General features: G+C 43.9%; 1 protein-coding gene across 4 annotated transcripts in view; it reads left to right on the top strand.

Moving 5' to 3' along the window:
- ZNF423 (zinc finger protein 423) overlaps nt 1-15286 on the top strand; it is a 282147-nt gene that overhangs the window by 124573 nt on the left and 142288 nt on the right. For 3 of the 4 annotated variants that reach the window (XM_063167745.1, XM_063167746.1, XM_063167748.1), the window contains one exon: nt 1471-1551. The exons of the other annotated variant lie outside the window; for it this stretch is intronic. In XM_063167745.1, coding sequence (XP_063023815.1) covers nt 1471-1551 — 81 coding nt within the window. The remainder of the gene's footprint in view (nt 1-1470; nt 1552-15286) is intronic. 4 annotated transcript variants of the gene reach the window in all.

Below are 15286 nucleotides of genomic sequence, written 5' to 3'. Positions count from 1 at the left end.
GACCTCCTTAGAAAGTGTGTTGAATTTAAAGATTTTACCCTACAAGAAGAGCTCTTTGTCTGTGTCCTTAGTTACCCTGCACTCCTTTTCCCTGTGATACCTGCCTTACACACCTGAGGGTGTAATGCAGTGCCTGACCTCTTGGCAAGCTAGATTTTCATGTCTTAATCTGAAGCAGGGCTTTCAGTCATGTCTACATGGCTCCAGATCAATACAGGTAATATTTGTAGTGATAATATCACCAGGCTGATAATACAACATAACTAATGACTTCCTTTGGGATACTGAAGTTAGGAAGGTATTGTAGCTCAGGAGTGTTGCAGGATTACAAGAGATCACTCCAAAGAACAGGATAAACCATCTATTTCACTGGAATCCCTTAGAAATTCATTACAGCATGCTGAAGTTATAATACAGTTTGAACACAGCTGCTTTGACATGTAAGGAAGTAACAAACAGCCATTCCCCTCCTTGCTTTTTCATGTATTTCAGACTTGTTTCTTTGAGGACAAAACACTGATGAAATCTAGACATCTCTGGCAGCATAGGTGCATGGCATTCCTTTTGATGTCAGTGTTGTAGAGATGTTCTCCTGACAGAATTAGGTGCCTTTTATACCTTTTGCTCATGACTGATGTCTGTGATTGCAGGTTGTAGGTTCCCAGTGTCTACAGGGATCTGAAAAGGGCCTAAATGGGGGCAGCTTGTACCAAAAGAACATCACAATTCCTTACTGGCTTATATCTTCTCTTGTTTCCCAGCTTGCCCCCACAATCGAGCACTCCTGCAGCAGTCCTGCAAACAGTGCCTTAAACTGTTTCCTTTCGCAGCAGCATCTTGAAAAATACTCTGAGAACAAATAAAAACACCTAGTGTATACACTGGATGTGTTAAGCTTTTAAAATTACTTTAAAACTCGCTAGTATCTCATATCCCCTAAATAGAGAGGGCTAAGTAATTGCCATTGGCATCATGTACAGCCTTTTTTATGAGTTTTTGCATGCTGCTGTTATAGTGTAGGTGTAGCATGATGCTATCTTACAGCATTAGTGACAAGAGTAAAGAACTACGTGTGGATTTACAACTTACTGTGTCCTACAGCAAGCACCAGAGGCTCCCTACATCAAGAAACTATTCTGTGATAGATCACTGTCTGGTGGCTGGTGCCAGGTGGTTTGTTTTCTGACAAAAAGTGGCTAAAAAGTCACAAGCTTTGTCATTTGGCTTGTGTGTTTAATCCTGCATTAATCTGGGTTTAGCTCCAGTATTTTATTGTGGTTTTGTTTTGCTTCCTCCACCCCTTTCCTTCCATGGATCAGAATAGTCTCAGGTGAAGTTGTTTCTTCAGATTCTCAAGTGCATGTAGAGGTTTTAAAGCAAATTAGCACATCAGTGAAGCGGACAGAAGTAGGTTTTGGCTGGGTCTCTGAGCATTTCATGAGGTCCTTTCTGTTGTTGATAACTTTACAGGTTGTCTGTTTCAAACAGCAGCAGAGCTATATATGGATATTGCAAGCTTGGAAGCAGCTGATTTTTCTAAACTACTGTACGGTAGGAACTAGTTTATAATTAAAGTCTTGCAGTTGCTTCTTTTAAATGCCCTATAACTTGTAGGCTTACCTTTGAAACAAGGTACTGTAACTGTTTCATGCTAGTGTATAATTTTGCATTTTCTTTTATTTCACCTGCTACAAGAATTATAATTGCCATGCAACCCCATTTGTGGGATGCTTATCCAGAAACACATATACAGCAGCTTGTCAACAAGTGACAATGTCTCATAAATGTTTTTGTCAGGTGGCATTTTTTACTTCCCACTGACAAAGAGAGATGTCTTATGTGCATTTCCAAAACTAGCCCTTCCCAAAATTGTAATCTTTGTTTGCACCTGATTGGCAAATTAGTCCTTTTTCTCTCTTTTTGCTGCTGCTTTTGTTACATCCTTAAATTAATGAATTACTGATTGTCCTCTACAAAAGAAACTGAAATACAGTTGTGAAAAAGCAGTGTGGAAACTTAATTATACACCTAGTTTATACAGCTGTGTGTCTAATGACCTACTGGCCCTAATTACTGTGTTGTGGTTCAGTCTGAGTGCTCTTGTCCTTGCCAGAATTCTGCTCTTTTCTCTTAACCTGACTAGTGTTTCAAGCTTAAAAAAATAACAAGTTTCCATTTTTTGTTCTTTTCTGCATTGTTGTGCTGAAATGCAGTTTCTCCTCTTTCCAGAGGTCATAGCAGTGTTTTAAAATTGGCACCAGAAAAGCTCAATAGTATCACAAATTGTAAAAACATGGATTTTCCCTGGAGTCCTCAGTTCTTGCTGTCCAGATCTGAAAATGGGCACCGGGGCAGTGTTTTTATTATCAATCACTTGGAGGGCTTCAAGTGCAGGCTCCTGTCCTTAGTTTGTCACAGATGTCCCCTCTCCAGGTGCAGGGAGAGCACAGGGCTCCCCAGGGCTCCTCAGCCACCCTGGCCACAGTGCCCAGGTGCTGCACATCTCCCTGCAGTCGGTATTTGTGCCCTCCTTGCTGAGAGCTCTGAAATTCCACTGTTTCAGGGGTACACATGGCTGGGTGGTCTGAGGTCTGGCTCCCCTCACTGCTGTCACCCCACAGGTGATATTTGAGTTTACCTGGAGCTTCCCAGCCAGCCTGAAAAGAGCCTTTTTCAAGGACTTCTGCTTGCACGTGCCAGAAAATCAGTGCGCTGATAAGGAGCTGTGCTGACTGGCTTGCTGTGCAGGTGCTCAGTGAAATATGTATTTATTGTGCAGAACATAAAGCACATTCCCACATCTGAATGGGAGCTGAAGACAAACAGAAGCACAGCTGCAAATCTCATGTCAAACAGGGCCTACAGCAGCCCCGGCCATGCCGAGGTTTCGCAGCGCATCCCGTGCTGAGGCACCAGTGCTGGCTCTGCCCCGGCACGTGGCAAATGTGCTTCAGTTCAGTGTAGTGTGTGCTGTGTGGTGTGTCTGACAAAGTGGTGCTGAGTGTTGTGCTCCCTGACAGCGCTGCCCACCCCTCAGATCAGAGGGTCATCCACAGGCAAAGGTAGGTGAGAGCCTGGGCATGCCACCCTGCGCTCAGCCCCTTGGCGCCAGTGGGGCCGAGCCTCAGCTCTCTTTTCTCCATCTCTCCTGGATTCTGCAGGCATGCCAGTGCCTGTAAGGATTTATGGTGGGGGGACACGTGAATTCAAACAATGCCTGCTCGCCGTAAACACCCAGCTGGGGGTTTGCTCACAGAGGGTGTCCCAGGGCGGGAGCCCATGGCAGCTCTGTGCACGGGCTGGGCAGTGTGCTCGCTGATAAGAGAGTGCCAGTGCGCCGGGCGCCATCCCTGCAAATCACCACGGCCACCTTTGTGCCGGCCCCTGGGGATGGCGGCGGGGGAGGCAGCACCAGGCACTGTGTGTGCAGATAGGAGCGCTGCCAGCGCCGCTGCGGCCGGCTTGGTTGCACATTACCAAAACCCCTGGCAGGAGGGAGGGAATGAGCTCTCCCCACCCCTTTCTCAGCCCCCACGTAGCCAGCAGTCACTGATGGCCTGTCTGTGCATTCTGAGGCTGCACAAAATTTCTTAGCCGTGATGATGTCTTTCCTCAAGCAGCATATGTTTTTCACCCAGAAAGACCATTTTCCTTGTCATTTTTAAACATATGGCCCAGTGAGGAGCAGAGGATGACAAGTTAGCCTGCTTGTATTGGCAAGGGACTGTTTCATTCTTACTACTTTAATTGAGTTCTTTTATCTGCTTTTATCTAGTTCAAAAAGTAGTCTGCAAAGTAAGCACAGGTATGCGTGGAAGTGGATAAAAGAGAAAGTGGGTGCATGTTTCTAAAAGGAAAGGTGTCCTTTGGGGATCTCGGACAGGTTGCCCTGGCTGGCTGAGGAGCCGGTCTCTTCTCTTCGCTGCACACGGGATGCACACGGACCGAGGCACCCCAAATGCTGTGAAGCAGGAGCTGTGCTGGGTGCTGGCCATGGGGCTCCTGTGTGCAGCAGGAGCTGCACTGGGGAGCTGGAGCCTGCCCAGGGGAGCCTGCTCCCCTGCACCAGCTCAGGCTCATGCAGCAATTCTGGGACACCACAGGTGCTGGAGTTCCACCTCCCCTTCTCCTCTTTCTTCAAATTTCTGTTTGCAAGGGCAATCCATTGCCATGTTACAGCAGAGGGAGGAGTGTGGGGGTCTGCATAGGGCAGGTTTGTTTCACAGCATACAGAAATCTAAGTAAATAATGAATGGGTTTTATAAAATAAAAAAAAAAAAAAAAGAGGAGGGAGAGGTTTCAGTGGAAAGAGTTCCTTCATAGGCTGGAGCCTGGTGAGAGCTACAAGAGCAGCTGTGCCTACAGGAAGGAGGATCCCTGTTTGCCATAAGCAGGTCCCAGCATTCAGAGGGTTGTAGACAAAACTCAGTATATGAAACTCAATTCAGAACTGCAGTGAGGATAGCCTGGAGACTACAATAGATATGTGCTTGTTACAAAGGGACCTTTAATAAAGCCTTAGAGAGCTGAATGGAGGATGTACTGGGGTTGTCCTGTCTCAGATGGACAAGAGCATGGATTATTTCTGGGTAGGATTTTGCTGAAGGGCATGCATTGCCTTCCTGTGGGTTGTTGAGGGACAAAACTGATGGCCATATCAACAGCCTTGGCAGATTCAGAGCCATTGAGATCTTCAGACTGCACATGTAAGCAGTGAAAAAGACATGCACTGAGAGTTTGGGGTTTTTTCCTGATTTCCTCCCCTGTCCCATTGCAGACAATTGTGTAAGTACTCTTCATGTAAGGATGGCTATACTGAGCCAGCCTCATGATCCCATCATGCTGTTTCCCCAGAATGTTTTCCTAGCTGTCAACAAACTTATCTAAGCACTTTGTGGTGCTTTTTATTTAAATTATTCAGACACTCTTCTTCCATGAATTTCCATTTTGAAGTGCAGTTAGCTTTTCCTGTTGTGGGAATCCAGAGTTCAACTACACATTGGGGAAAAGCACCTTTTGTTCACTTCACTTTTGTCACCTGCTTTCATTTGATACTCTCTGGTTCTTCTGGTGAAAGAGACAGTGAGAAATTGCCCCTTTCCCACCTTCTCCATCCCCTCATGCCCAAGCAGGCTTCTTTTGCTGCTCCCTCCTGTCTCTAAGCCCCTGTTTGCAATCTTCTTGTTGATACTTTATGTACCGTGGCTTGGAGTAAGAGGGATGTGGTGAGAGAGGGCTGGTGGGAGAGTGATGGGGTCAGCTATCTCCTCCATCACTTGTGCCAGAGATGAGGACACGTTGGTGTGTCTGTCCTGGCTCCTGAGCAGGAGGTGAGGACTTGTCCTAGTGTGAAGGCCTGGCAGACAGAAAGATGGTGTCTGGCCATGTAGGGGAAAAACAATTAAGACTTCAATGTTTATTAAGAAAAAAGCAACCAGCAGTGCATTTCAAGCACTCATCACACAGCATAATTTTGCTGTTGGAAGTAGTAGGATTAAACAAGTCTTTCTAATGTTGATTTCTTTGAATTTGCGGCATATAATTAAAACGAAATCAATTAAAAACGAAGGAAGTGTGTGTACAAACATTGTCAAGAATTCCTATCTTTCATTTTTTAAAAACAAGCTCTAGAAAAAAATCCCCACAGAAGTTCTGTAGTGCATATTTGAATGCTTTTGTTGTAGCCTCATTAAACTTGGCTTGTCTGCAGATACAGCTGGCATGTTATTAACTGTGCTCCAGGCTTGGGGAAGCCAGAAAGCAGCCTCCACCCCCTGGTGCCGGCTGGCTTTAGGGAAACGTGCCAGCATGGGTTGGTCCTCTTCAGCTGGCTGGCTTTGGGAGCGCCTGCTGGAGCATCCAGCGTGGGCCCTGGGTGCGGAGCGCGGGCTGGAGCATCCAGCGTGGGCCCGGCCGGCACCGCGGGCTCCGGGGCCTTGCCTGGTGGGAGCAGCAGGGGCCCAGGCAGGTACGAGTCCTCCCGGGGCACCCTCAGCCGCGTGCCTGGGTGCTCCGTGGGCGTCTCACGCCTTCCTTTGCTGTAGGCTGGCAAGAAGCAAACCAGGGATCGTCTGCCAAGCGGTTCCTCTGTTCTCAACAAACCGCGTATTGGACTGAACCACTCCAGTAAACTGAATAAGGGAAATATTTTCTCTGCACCTGCTGGAGAGGCTGTTGCTCTCCAAGCTGGGCTTGCACATCAGAGGACCTCCATCAGAGGTCCAAGCAGCTTCTGACTTCATTCAAAGCTTTGGCAGCAAGCGTGTACATTTTGAATGCTGTTTCGTGTAAGTAATTTTAATAGGTGCTTTTAATAGTAGGGTAAATGTTATAATTTCATATTCAGTTTAAAATATACTCACTAGAAATTTAAGTAAATTAAATATAGGTAATGTTATTCAAGCATCTTGCTTATTACAAGCAGTTTTCATTGTCTTAGCTAATGAAAAATTGATTTGGCATTTTCAAGGCACTTGGTCTGTTCATGCTAAATACTTTGTAGGGCATTTAGGCACTTTGTAATCTTTAAACATTCTTACAACCCCTTCCTGACAATTGTTCCCCTTCCTAAAAATTGGTAATCATCACAAAATTAAAAAGTTATCATTCTAATTTGGCTTAAGTTTTGACTGCTACTGGACTGCTTCCTTCCTCCCTTCCATCTCCTGCCTTATGCTGGTAAAAGGTTTGTGTTGTCTTTGGGAGCTGACATTGCTGACAATTAAAGGGATTGATTTTTAGTCTGTGCATCTCCCAGATCTGGTGCCCTATGGAGCTGCACAAGCTTTATGCCAACATAAGGGGAATGAGAGGTCAGTGTTTGGGGGAGAACTCAAGACCTTCCCCATTAATACCCTGAGTTATTTTGGATGAAAATTACTGTGGCTGCACTGATTTGCCTAATGACATGCATGAAATTGGTGGAAGAGCCAAGGTCTTTAATCCAGGTGGGTTTTGTTGCTGGTGACATCAATAATGGTGGGAGTGAACTTCCTCTTGAAAGCATTATTTTTTTGGTGTCTGGGTCCATCTCTTCCTTAAGCTTCCTTGAAAATTGTTCTCAGCCATAGTAATGAAAGATTTTTTGGCTCCTCTTTTTGTTGCTACTCAATTACTGTTACACTTGCTGAGGAGGACATAAGGAAAGGCTGAAGAAACCCATTGCTTTTCTCTTCTCCAGGGAATCTGTTACATTAAACATTTGAATAGATTTTTGAACATAATTCCCAGTCACTTTCTCTACAGTGAACTCAGTTCACTCATGCAGACTTTGTACTTAATGATATCTCTTAAAATAAATGAGATTTGATATAATTTATACTAAATGGTCATTTTAGAAATCTATATCTACTAATTATTCATTAGAAAATTTGGAAAGACAGAAGTAGAGTTAATTTCCTTTATGAACTTGCAGTCTACAGAAATATAAATACACACACTTGTGTTTATTTTCTTTGAGCAAAACTGTATAGGGTAATTTATTGGACTCCAAGAGTAGTGTAAGCAGGTTTGAAGTACATTATTCAATCTTCATCAATCAACCATAGCAACCAACCAAGCCCAAACCAGCCAAAAATCCAACATGCATCTAAGACAGTTATTTATGGTAGTAGCTTGTGGTCTGTATCTGCACCATTTGGGAATGTGCTTTTGTGTGTTCTGGCTGTGTGCTTGGAGTGGCTTTTCTCTGTCCTTTCCTCTCCCTGTTGCCTGTGCATGTGTCCCTGTGGTCCCTCCTTGAAGGCTTTTTCCCTGCTTGCTCCTTTCTGGACTGTCCCATTTTTCATCTTGTTCCCAGCAGTCTTCTCTCTGTTGTTGTGCTGGCACTGGCCCTTCCCCAGCCTCACATGTAACAGTTATTCACAGTTGATCCATTTAGGTGACACTCTGCTGTGTTACTGGTTTCTCCTGGACTCTCAGCTGAAGTTGCTCTCTTGTCCATTGTCCAGTGCTGGCTCTTCCTTAGAGCTCTGTGCATGTGCAGAGCCTTCCTTGAACCATCCTGTGAGGACTGGCAGATCACCCTGGGGTGCTGGGAGAAATCACACTGCTCCATGTGCTGCTTCAGAGGCAGACGCAGCTAGGTTCAGATGAACTAAACACATGTGCTACCCAAATCTTTGTTCACAAAACCCAGAAAATGATTTAATTTGCATTCAGACCTCATCCAGATCCAACCTGGGTAGCTGCTTGATGTCACCTTACAGCCCTTCACAGCTCTTTCCTCTCTTACAGACACTTGTCATGGTTTGTTTTACAAGGGCTGTTTCATGTAGGAACTGTATTCCAAGGAGTTCCAATGGTATTGAGTGTGACTGGGTTTGACTTGGACCAGGCCTCTGGTACATCTAAATGAAGCAGATAGTATTCCTTGCTTTTTATGGAGGACAGACTGTTATCTTTAGGAGGCAGTCATGATCCTGTTGCACTCTTCTCACAAAATAAGACAAATTCAACCCAACATTTAAAACAAAAGGAAACAGAGTAGGATTTTGTCTCATAGCTCAAATGAGAGAATAGTGAGTTTTTGTCTGCCAGAAAACTGGAAATGGGAGGGAAGATGCTTTCTTTTGATAACTAGGTATGCATATATGTATCTGTGATGTACAAAATGCCTCATTTTAGGTTAATCAGTTCAAATTTGAAAACATGACTAGCTAAAATTGACTATTGAAAATAACATCATTACTTTGGGGAGAATCTCTCTCAATTAGAAGAGAAATGAGGAAAGCCAATTCTTAACAGCAAGTTGGGAGACTCTGATTTTTGTAAGTGGCACTGGAGTTGGAAAAAGTGCAATCAGAGTTAGCAAAACTCCCTGTTTTTCCAGAGGCTGCCCCAGTAATTGGCTGTGCATGTCTGGATTGCCGAGTGACAGGCGGGAGGCTCTGCTCTCTGAGAGCTTGGCCTCTCTGAGCAGAGAGGAGAGGAAAGGAAGGGAGGATAGGGAGAAAAAACAATTTGTGAACTTGCCCCTTTTGAGATAGCAACTGCTCTTCTCCTGTGCCCAGGATCATTGAAAACAGCCAGCAGCTGCTTTTGCTGTCAGCCAATGTCACTGCAGAAAGCCCCGTAGTTTGAAGGAGCCACTGTTTGTACACAGGGAGTAGAGGAAACCCATGGAAATTTTGTGGTATGTGGGCTGCTCTGGATTTTACTGTGAGGATGGAAGAACTTCACAAATGTTTTAAATTAGGCTATCCTTGATAAGTCTAGTGGTATGGACCCCAACCAAAATTTCAGGGGGAAAAAAAAGTTGCTCTGTTAAAGCAGACATGAAAAACAATGAAGGGCTTAACTTTTGTCCTGAGGGTGATAAAGCAGCACCACACAGCTGAAAATCAATCTGACCTTCACCCACGTGATGCTGTTGTCTCAGTCTGTCTTTCATTTCCTTTGGTTGAGTGAAGGCCACGGCATTCAGTAGGGAGAAAAGCCAGAGGGAGGTGTGGAGAATCCTGTTTTCTCTGGAAAGGCTTCGGTGCTTGCATAAGTTCCCTCTATAAAGTGAGTTGCTGTAAAACTTTGAATTATTTCATTAAATTAATTTTTTAAAATTATTCTTCTCTTAATAGGCAGCAATCACATTAAGGTGAAGAAGATATGTGCTGTAAAAAAAAAGTGTTTGTGATATAAAACATTCTGTTTTAATTAAACCTAGAATTAGTTGATGTTTTGAAATGAAGGCTTCATGCAGCAACAGGAAACTTGCACATTCATTTAAAACATAGAAATTTGTACCCAAAGGGGAGAAAAAAGGCAATTATTTTTTCCTGAGATTTTGAACGTTGTGAGGTTTGCACAAACAAAGAAAAGGTACCCAGATACCAAGATATTTACATAAATAAATCAACAATTAGGGCTTGTGTGTAAGCAATATTATTGATTTTCAAAACAGAGGTACAATTTCTATTCGTGAATTACTCATTTTACACAACATCTTGCAGAAGTGGTTCTCACCTCATTTTCCTCAAGATAGGGAAGGAACTGAATGAATGGGTAATATCTGTGCAGAATTTAATTCTTCTAAACAACAGAATCAAGCAAAGGGAAATCTAAATGCATAAGCACATCTTGGTGTTCTTTTTGACATCTTGAAAGCAATTAAAAGTGCAATTCGTAGCTGTTTGTCCAATCTTCTGCTTCTTCCAGCCGTGTTCAATTTAAACACAACCCAGAATCAAGAAGTTCCCAGCTATTTCTCTTGGAAAGCAATAAGTTTTCCACACTGATTTTATAAAACTAAGATTACTGTAAATTCTGCCTACCCTGAACTGCAGTTTTTCTGATTCATCTCATTACACATGGATAATGTCCTTTCATATCAGTCATAAACTACTCTGTTACTTTATATTTTTGTGTCATATATTCCCTAGCTACTGTAGCACAGAGACAGGGAGGGCTACCTGTTATTTTCTTTGTTCAATAATTGTTGCCTGTTTTAGGAAGGTCTATAAGAAAAGTCTCTTGTTAAAAAGATAATGGCAGAGATTCGATGTGGCTGCAGAGATGAATCTCTGCTTCATAAAGGTTAAGAATTCAACAGTTTGTTCATTAATCTATGTGGAATAATGGATATTAATTTGTGACTGTAGCATTTTATTTAAGTGTGGTTTGTCTGATGTACTGACCATCGCAGATGCTTTTACATGGTATTAAAAACCCCAAAATGGTAAACAGAAAAGATGTTGGGACCTTTCCCTGGCAAGCTCTGCTACTCAGGTCTCTGTACGATATGCCAAAATGCTATTTGCATAAATATAGAATTTAATAAGTTATCATTCTGATTAACGTCATTAACTGCTTAACTACTGTAGAAATTGGCTTCCAAAGTTGCTTGTTGGTAGCTGTTGCTCTCCACGTCATTCCATTTGCTGTCTCACTGGGGATAATGGTATGCAAGGGAAAGCAAGAAGGTCAAGGATCTTTTTGTTTAGTCTCTTTGCACATTAAAAGTTCTATTATGTGTTTGTATTGCATGTGGTTTCCAGTCGGTTGGCTACAATGCTTTCAAGATCCATTGATGATGAGTTTGTGAGGCTAAATATATCTTGTGGATTATGACTACCAAGCTATCACTTTGTGCAGCAGTCAGGGCCAATATTTAACAAGTGTTTTTCAGAATGAGGAATTTTGAAATCGAGTCAAATGATCTTACAAAAGGGGTTAACAGAAATCCCAATACAGAAGATGACAGCAAATGCTAGGCCTGTGCTAGCTGTGGGGGTGTTTGGGGCTCTGCTGTGCTGTTTGTGGGGGAAGTGGTTCTTAGGCTGGGGTTTTTATGGGTTTTCTGGATGTGGGGGAGGGCTGTGGTATTGTTGTGAATGACACAGTGGCCACAAAACTGAATGGGTTGAACAAAAAAGTGATGTCCTCTGCAGCCATCCCTTCCTGTCCCTGGCAAGGCGTGGGTGCAGCGCGGTGAGGCTCCTGCTGGAGTGCCCCCTGACTGTCCCCTGTCCCCCTGTCCCCCGTGGCTGGCAGGGCAGGCAGGCTCCGCTGGGACCTCGCTGCTGCTCCTTGCCCGACATTTAAGGGAATGCAAAACCAGACTGCAGGATGCAGCCGCGTCTGAAGGGCTGGCACAGCCGCCTCGCTTGTTTTCACTCTCTAGCTAGTAGACTGACCTTTTAAAAAAACTGTTTCAGCTGCTGTGAAACACTGACAATAGCTTTAATAGATTTCATTTTAGAATTAAATAGCTCTGGTTCCATTTCGATAATGTAAACTAGCAGCCATGAGCATGCTTTAGCTGATTGTTTCAGGCTGTGTACAAACTCAAGCAGACGTCACTGCCTCCTTGCCAGGGGTTAGCGCTAGATGCTCACTTTCTTTAAAAACCAAAGCAGAGATTTTATTTTTTTTAAGCAATTTGTGTTCTGACTGACTTCTGAGTACCTTCACACCTGTCAAGTGAATCCAGTGTGCTTGTTCCCAAGGGCAACCTGACATCTGGGAAATTCTGCCTCAGCCCCAACTGGTCCCCTTTGAAGCACCTTTGGTATTTTGAATTGAAATTGTGTTACACCATCACACATCATCCTTTCCATTATTCTGTTCTGCTCCAGTATACCCGTGCTTTTATAAATTTCACTTTAAGTCTCGCTCTTGGGCTGTTTCAGGAGTGTTGCAGTTATCTGTGTTGCTTTTCACTGTGGGGCTGGTAAGCTCAGAAACATCTGCAGGCAGGGTCAGTCCAGCTTGCTATTCTTCAGAGAATATTTACAAAGTTTCATAAGGCTTGGACCCATACCCACACCCATCCGAGATGCAGTGTCTACAGATTTATCCCCAGAGCCTCTTACAAGCATTGCTTGTATTACTATCTAGAGCTATCCCACTGCAGAAATCCTCAGGAGGGAGAAGTGGACAAGAGTACTTAGAAACATCTGTTAAAAATTCAGACAAACACTCCACTGTCACTAGAAGCAGTTGGGATGGGACGAATGAAATTTACCATGTGGTGCTACAACAGAAAAAGGGACTTTTTTTTGTTCCTTCACTTTTCCTTTAAAATGGATAGTTTGGTCAGTAGATACAGAAAAATGCCTCTGCAGAGCACACTTGGGGTGTATAGTGCTTGTAACCAATGTCACAAACTGACTCCACAGCCAAGCCTTGTGGTCTTGTGGGAGTGCTGTTTCCCGAGTGCTCACATTTGATTCATCACACGCTTTCTACTTGTTTCAAGAAACCCTGCATTAATTGTGCAGACCTAGAAAGTGGTGACATTAGGAAATAAATTGACTTCAACATGACTTTTCCATTGCTTAGGCAAAAAAGAAGAAAAAGTTGCTGTAACAAATCTAATGGATGAATTCTCTAACTGGTTGCTCTTTTGTGTGTAGCTACATTCTGGATTCAGCGAGTACTTGATAAATATTGTCATTTGTCCTTGATGATGTGTCATGAAGTTACAGGCAATTTGGCAGAGAAAATAAGTTTTCTTGAGTATGAGACCAGACTTGTGATGATGTGTTTCTCCACTGAAGTCCAGCTCAGCCCTCCACCCGACCCCATTCCCCACAGAGCACTCTCATCCCCCCTTCCCCATCCCCTGCTTACCAGCAGGACAAGAAGCAAGATGGGCTGTGCTGGCTGGTGGGGTGACACACGTGTGCTGATTGCCTGGGACTGGCCCAAGAGCAGGGATAAGTGCTGACTCTGCTCTTAGCCTTTCTCTCAGCAGAGACATGAACTGGGGTCTCTGCCCTACCCAATCAAAGGCAGGTTTACTGATCTTAGAGAAACTCAATTTCTATCTGGGAAACTCAATTTCTCGTAGCCCTGTATCCCCAGTATGGTGTGATTCAAAAGTTAATAGGAAGGGACAAACAGTTAAGACATACGACAGGCAATATGATGACATAAACCTTGTTTTCTTAGGATGCCAGGCTGAAAAAATGAACACAAAGCTCCTGAGAATAACGGAGTCACTTCAGATTGCGACTTGATGGACAATGTTGGCTTTGTTATCACTCTGCAGGTAGCGAGGGGATAGGGTTAGGGAGAATTTCCAGGAAAGTAGGGGAGTTGTTATTAGAAGGGTAAAGCTTCCACTGCCACGCATCCCCTGTAGTGGACCCTGCATTACCCTGGTCCCTCCTCCTTTTAGGAGCCTTTTGAGGAAAAGTCTTCTGTGACAGGAACATCTCTCAGGTCTTTTAATCTGCGAGCTGCCAGGTGAAAGAATGGGGCTAGGGAACAAAAGACGCTCAGATACTGCAGACAAGCTTTTGTAGAATCTGCCACGTCAGCTGTCTCTTATAAGGTCTGCTGTATTTTCTGTTGATGGTGCTTTTCCCCTGAGGATTTTCCCACACCTGGGAGTGCCTGCCATAAGCTGCACTGATATTTTCCTCAATGCCTTTCATTTCTGTGTACAGATGGAGCTGGGATATCACACACTGTCCTTGTCCTTATTCTGTTCTGCTCCTTGGCAGTCACAGCTTTCCTGGCTGGAAGCTTTCATCCCACCTCCCTCTCAGCCCTTTCCAGGAGGGGCTTTGCAATTATTTATAAGCTAGCTTGTCCTGTTTTCTGACATTTTCAGTGTAGTCTGTGGAAGAGTAAAGCTAAGTATGTGTTCCCTGGTTTTACAGGGAGCAGAAAATTTGAAGTAAATGTTGGTGGTCTGAGTTAGCAAGATATTTTTTGTTTTTTAGGGTGTGGGGGACCCTCCCTTTAAATCAAAGGTCCTCTGGGTGGAAAATATTCCAGTGGCCTACGTCTTGTCTTTAAAGTGTTTGGAGATCCTGGAGGGGCAGGCAGCTCACTTGCATGCTTTTCAAGGGGAGGCTGGCTGTCCTGCTTATCTTGTATTCCTACTCCCCATCCCCAAGTGGGTTTTCTGTCTCCTTCCTCTTGTCACATGTCAGAATAAGACATCCTGTGATTTACCTCATTCACCTTCCACTTGCATGCTGAAGCTTGAGATTTTCCACAGTACAAGAGGCAAGACTATAATGATTTAGGCCTCAGCACTGCTGGAGGCATCTTTAGATTTTTTGTCTGAGATAAATTTCTATTCAGGCTGAAGAGAGCAGCATTTTCTTGCTATGCTGCTGCAAATAGGTGGGAGGAGTGACTAACTTTTCTTCTGGAAGTAGTAAAGTGGAGTGGCTTGTCTGCTGCCCAGTGCTGCAGATGTACTTACTTGTACAGTGTATGATGTTCTCACTAAGTCACCCCTTCCTCCACCACATTGCTGTTTTGGTTGCCTACATGCATATGGGAGTGAGAATTATAGGTCTCCCAACTACCTTCTCTTCCAAAGATAATTAAAAATACAGAGTCTCTTCTAAAGAGAAATGTATACCCTCTCCAACCTTATAAATACAGAAATAGAATTTTTTTATCTTGCTTTCAACCAATGTTAGATAAAAACTGATGGTTTTAGCTGAATCTCACTTTGAGTTTTTCATTAAAACTGTTCAAAGCAAACTACAGGGTGGAGGATCTCCTGTGAGCCAAAACTAACCTCCATGTTCCTGCCAGTGACTCTGTATTGCCAAATTTCCCACAGCCGTGCTCTCTAGCACCTCCTTTGAACACGAGTGTGGTTCTGGAGGCCGTTTTGAAGCTTCCACTTGAAACACTCTCCCTGAGCTAGTGGAGCATTTTCCTGGCACTTAAGGTTCTGTATCTGGTAGCTGTCTGTGCTACAGAGGGCAATGAGTCATGGCTTACTAAAGGAGAAAAAAGGATTTCTTAGAAAACCTTTGAGAAAAGCTGAGGTGGTTTTTCAGCTGGAAATGCTGGTGGTGTCTGTGGTGGAATTGGT

This window comes from Melospiza melodia, chromosome 13 (assembly GCF_035770615.1).
Source record: "Melospiza melodia melodia isolate bMelMel2 chromosome 13, bMelMel2.pri, whole genome shotgun sequence".
Lineage (NCBI taxonomy): Eukaryota > Metazoa > Chordata > Aves > Passeriformes > Passerellidae > Melospiza > Melospiza melodia.
Note: the sequence above shows the minus strand (reverse complement) of the source record. Positions and strands in the feature narration are given on the sequence as shown.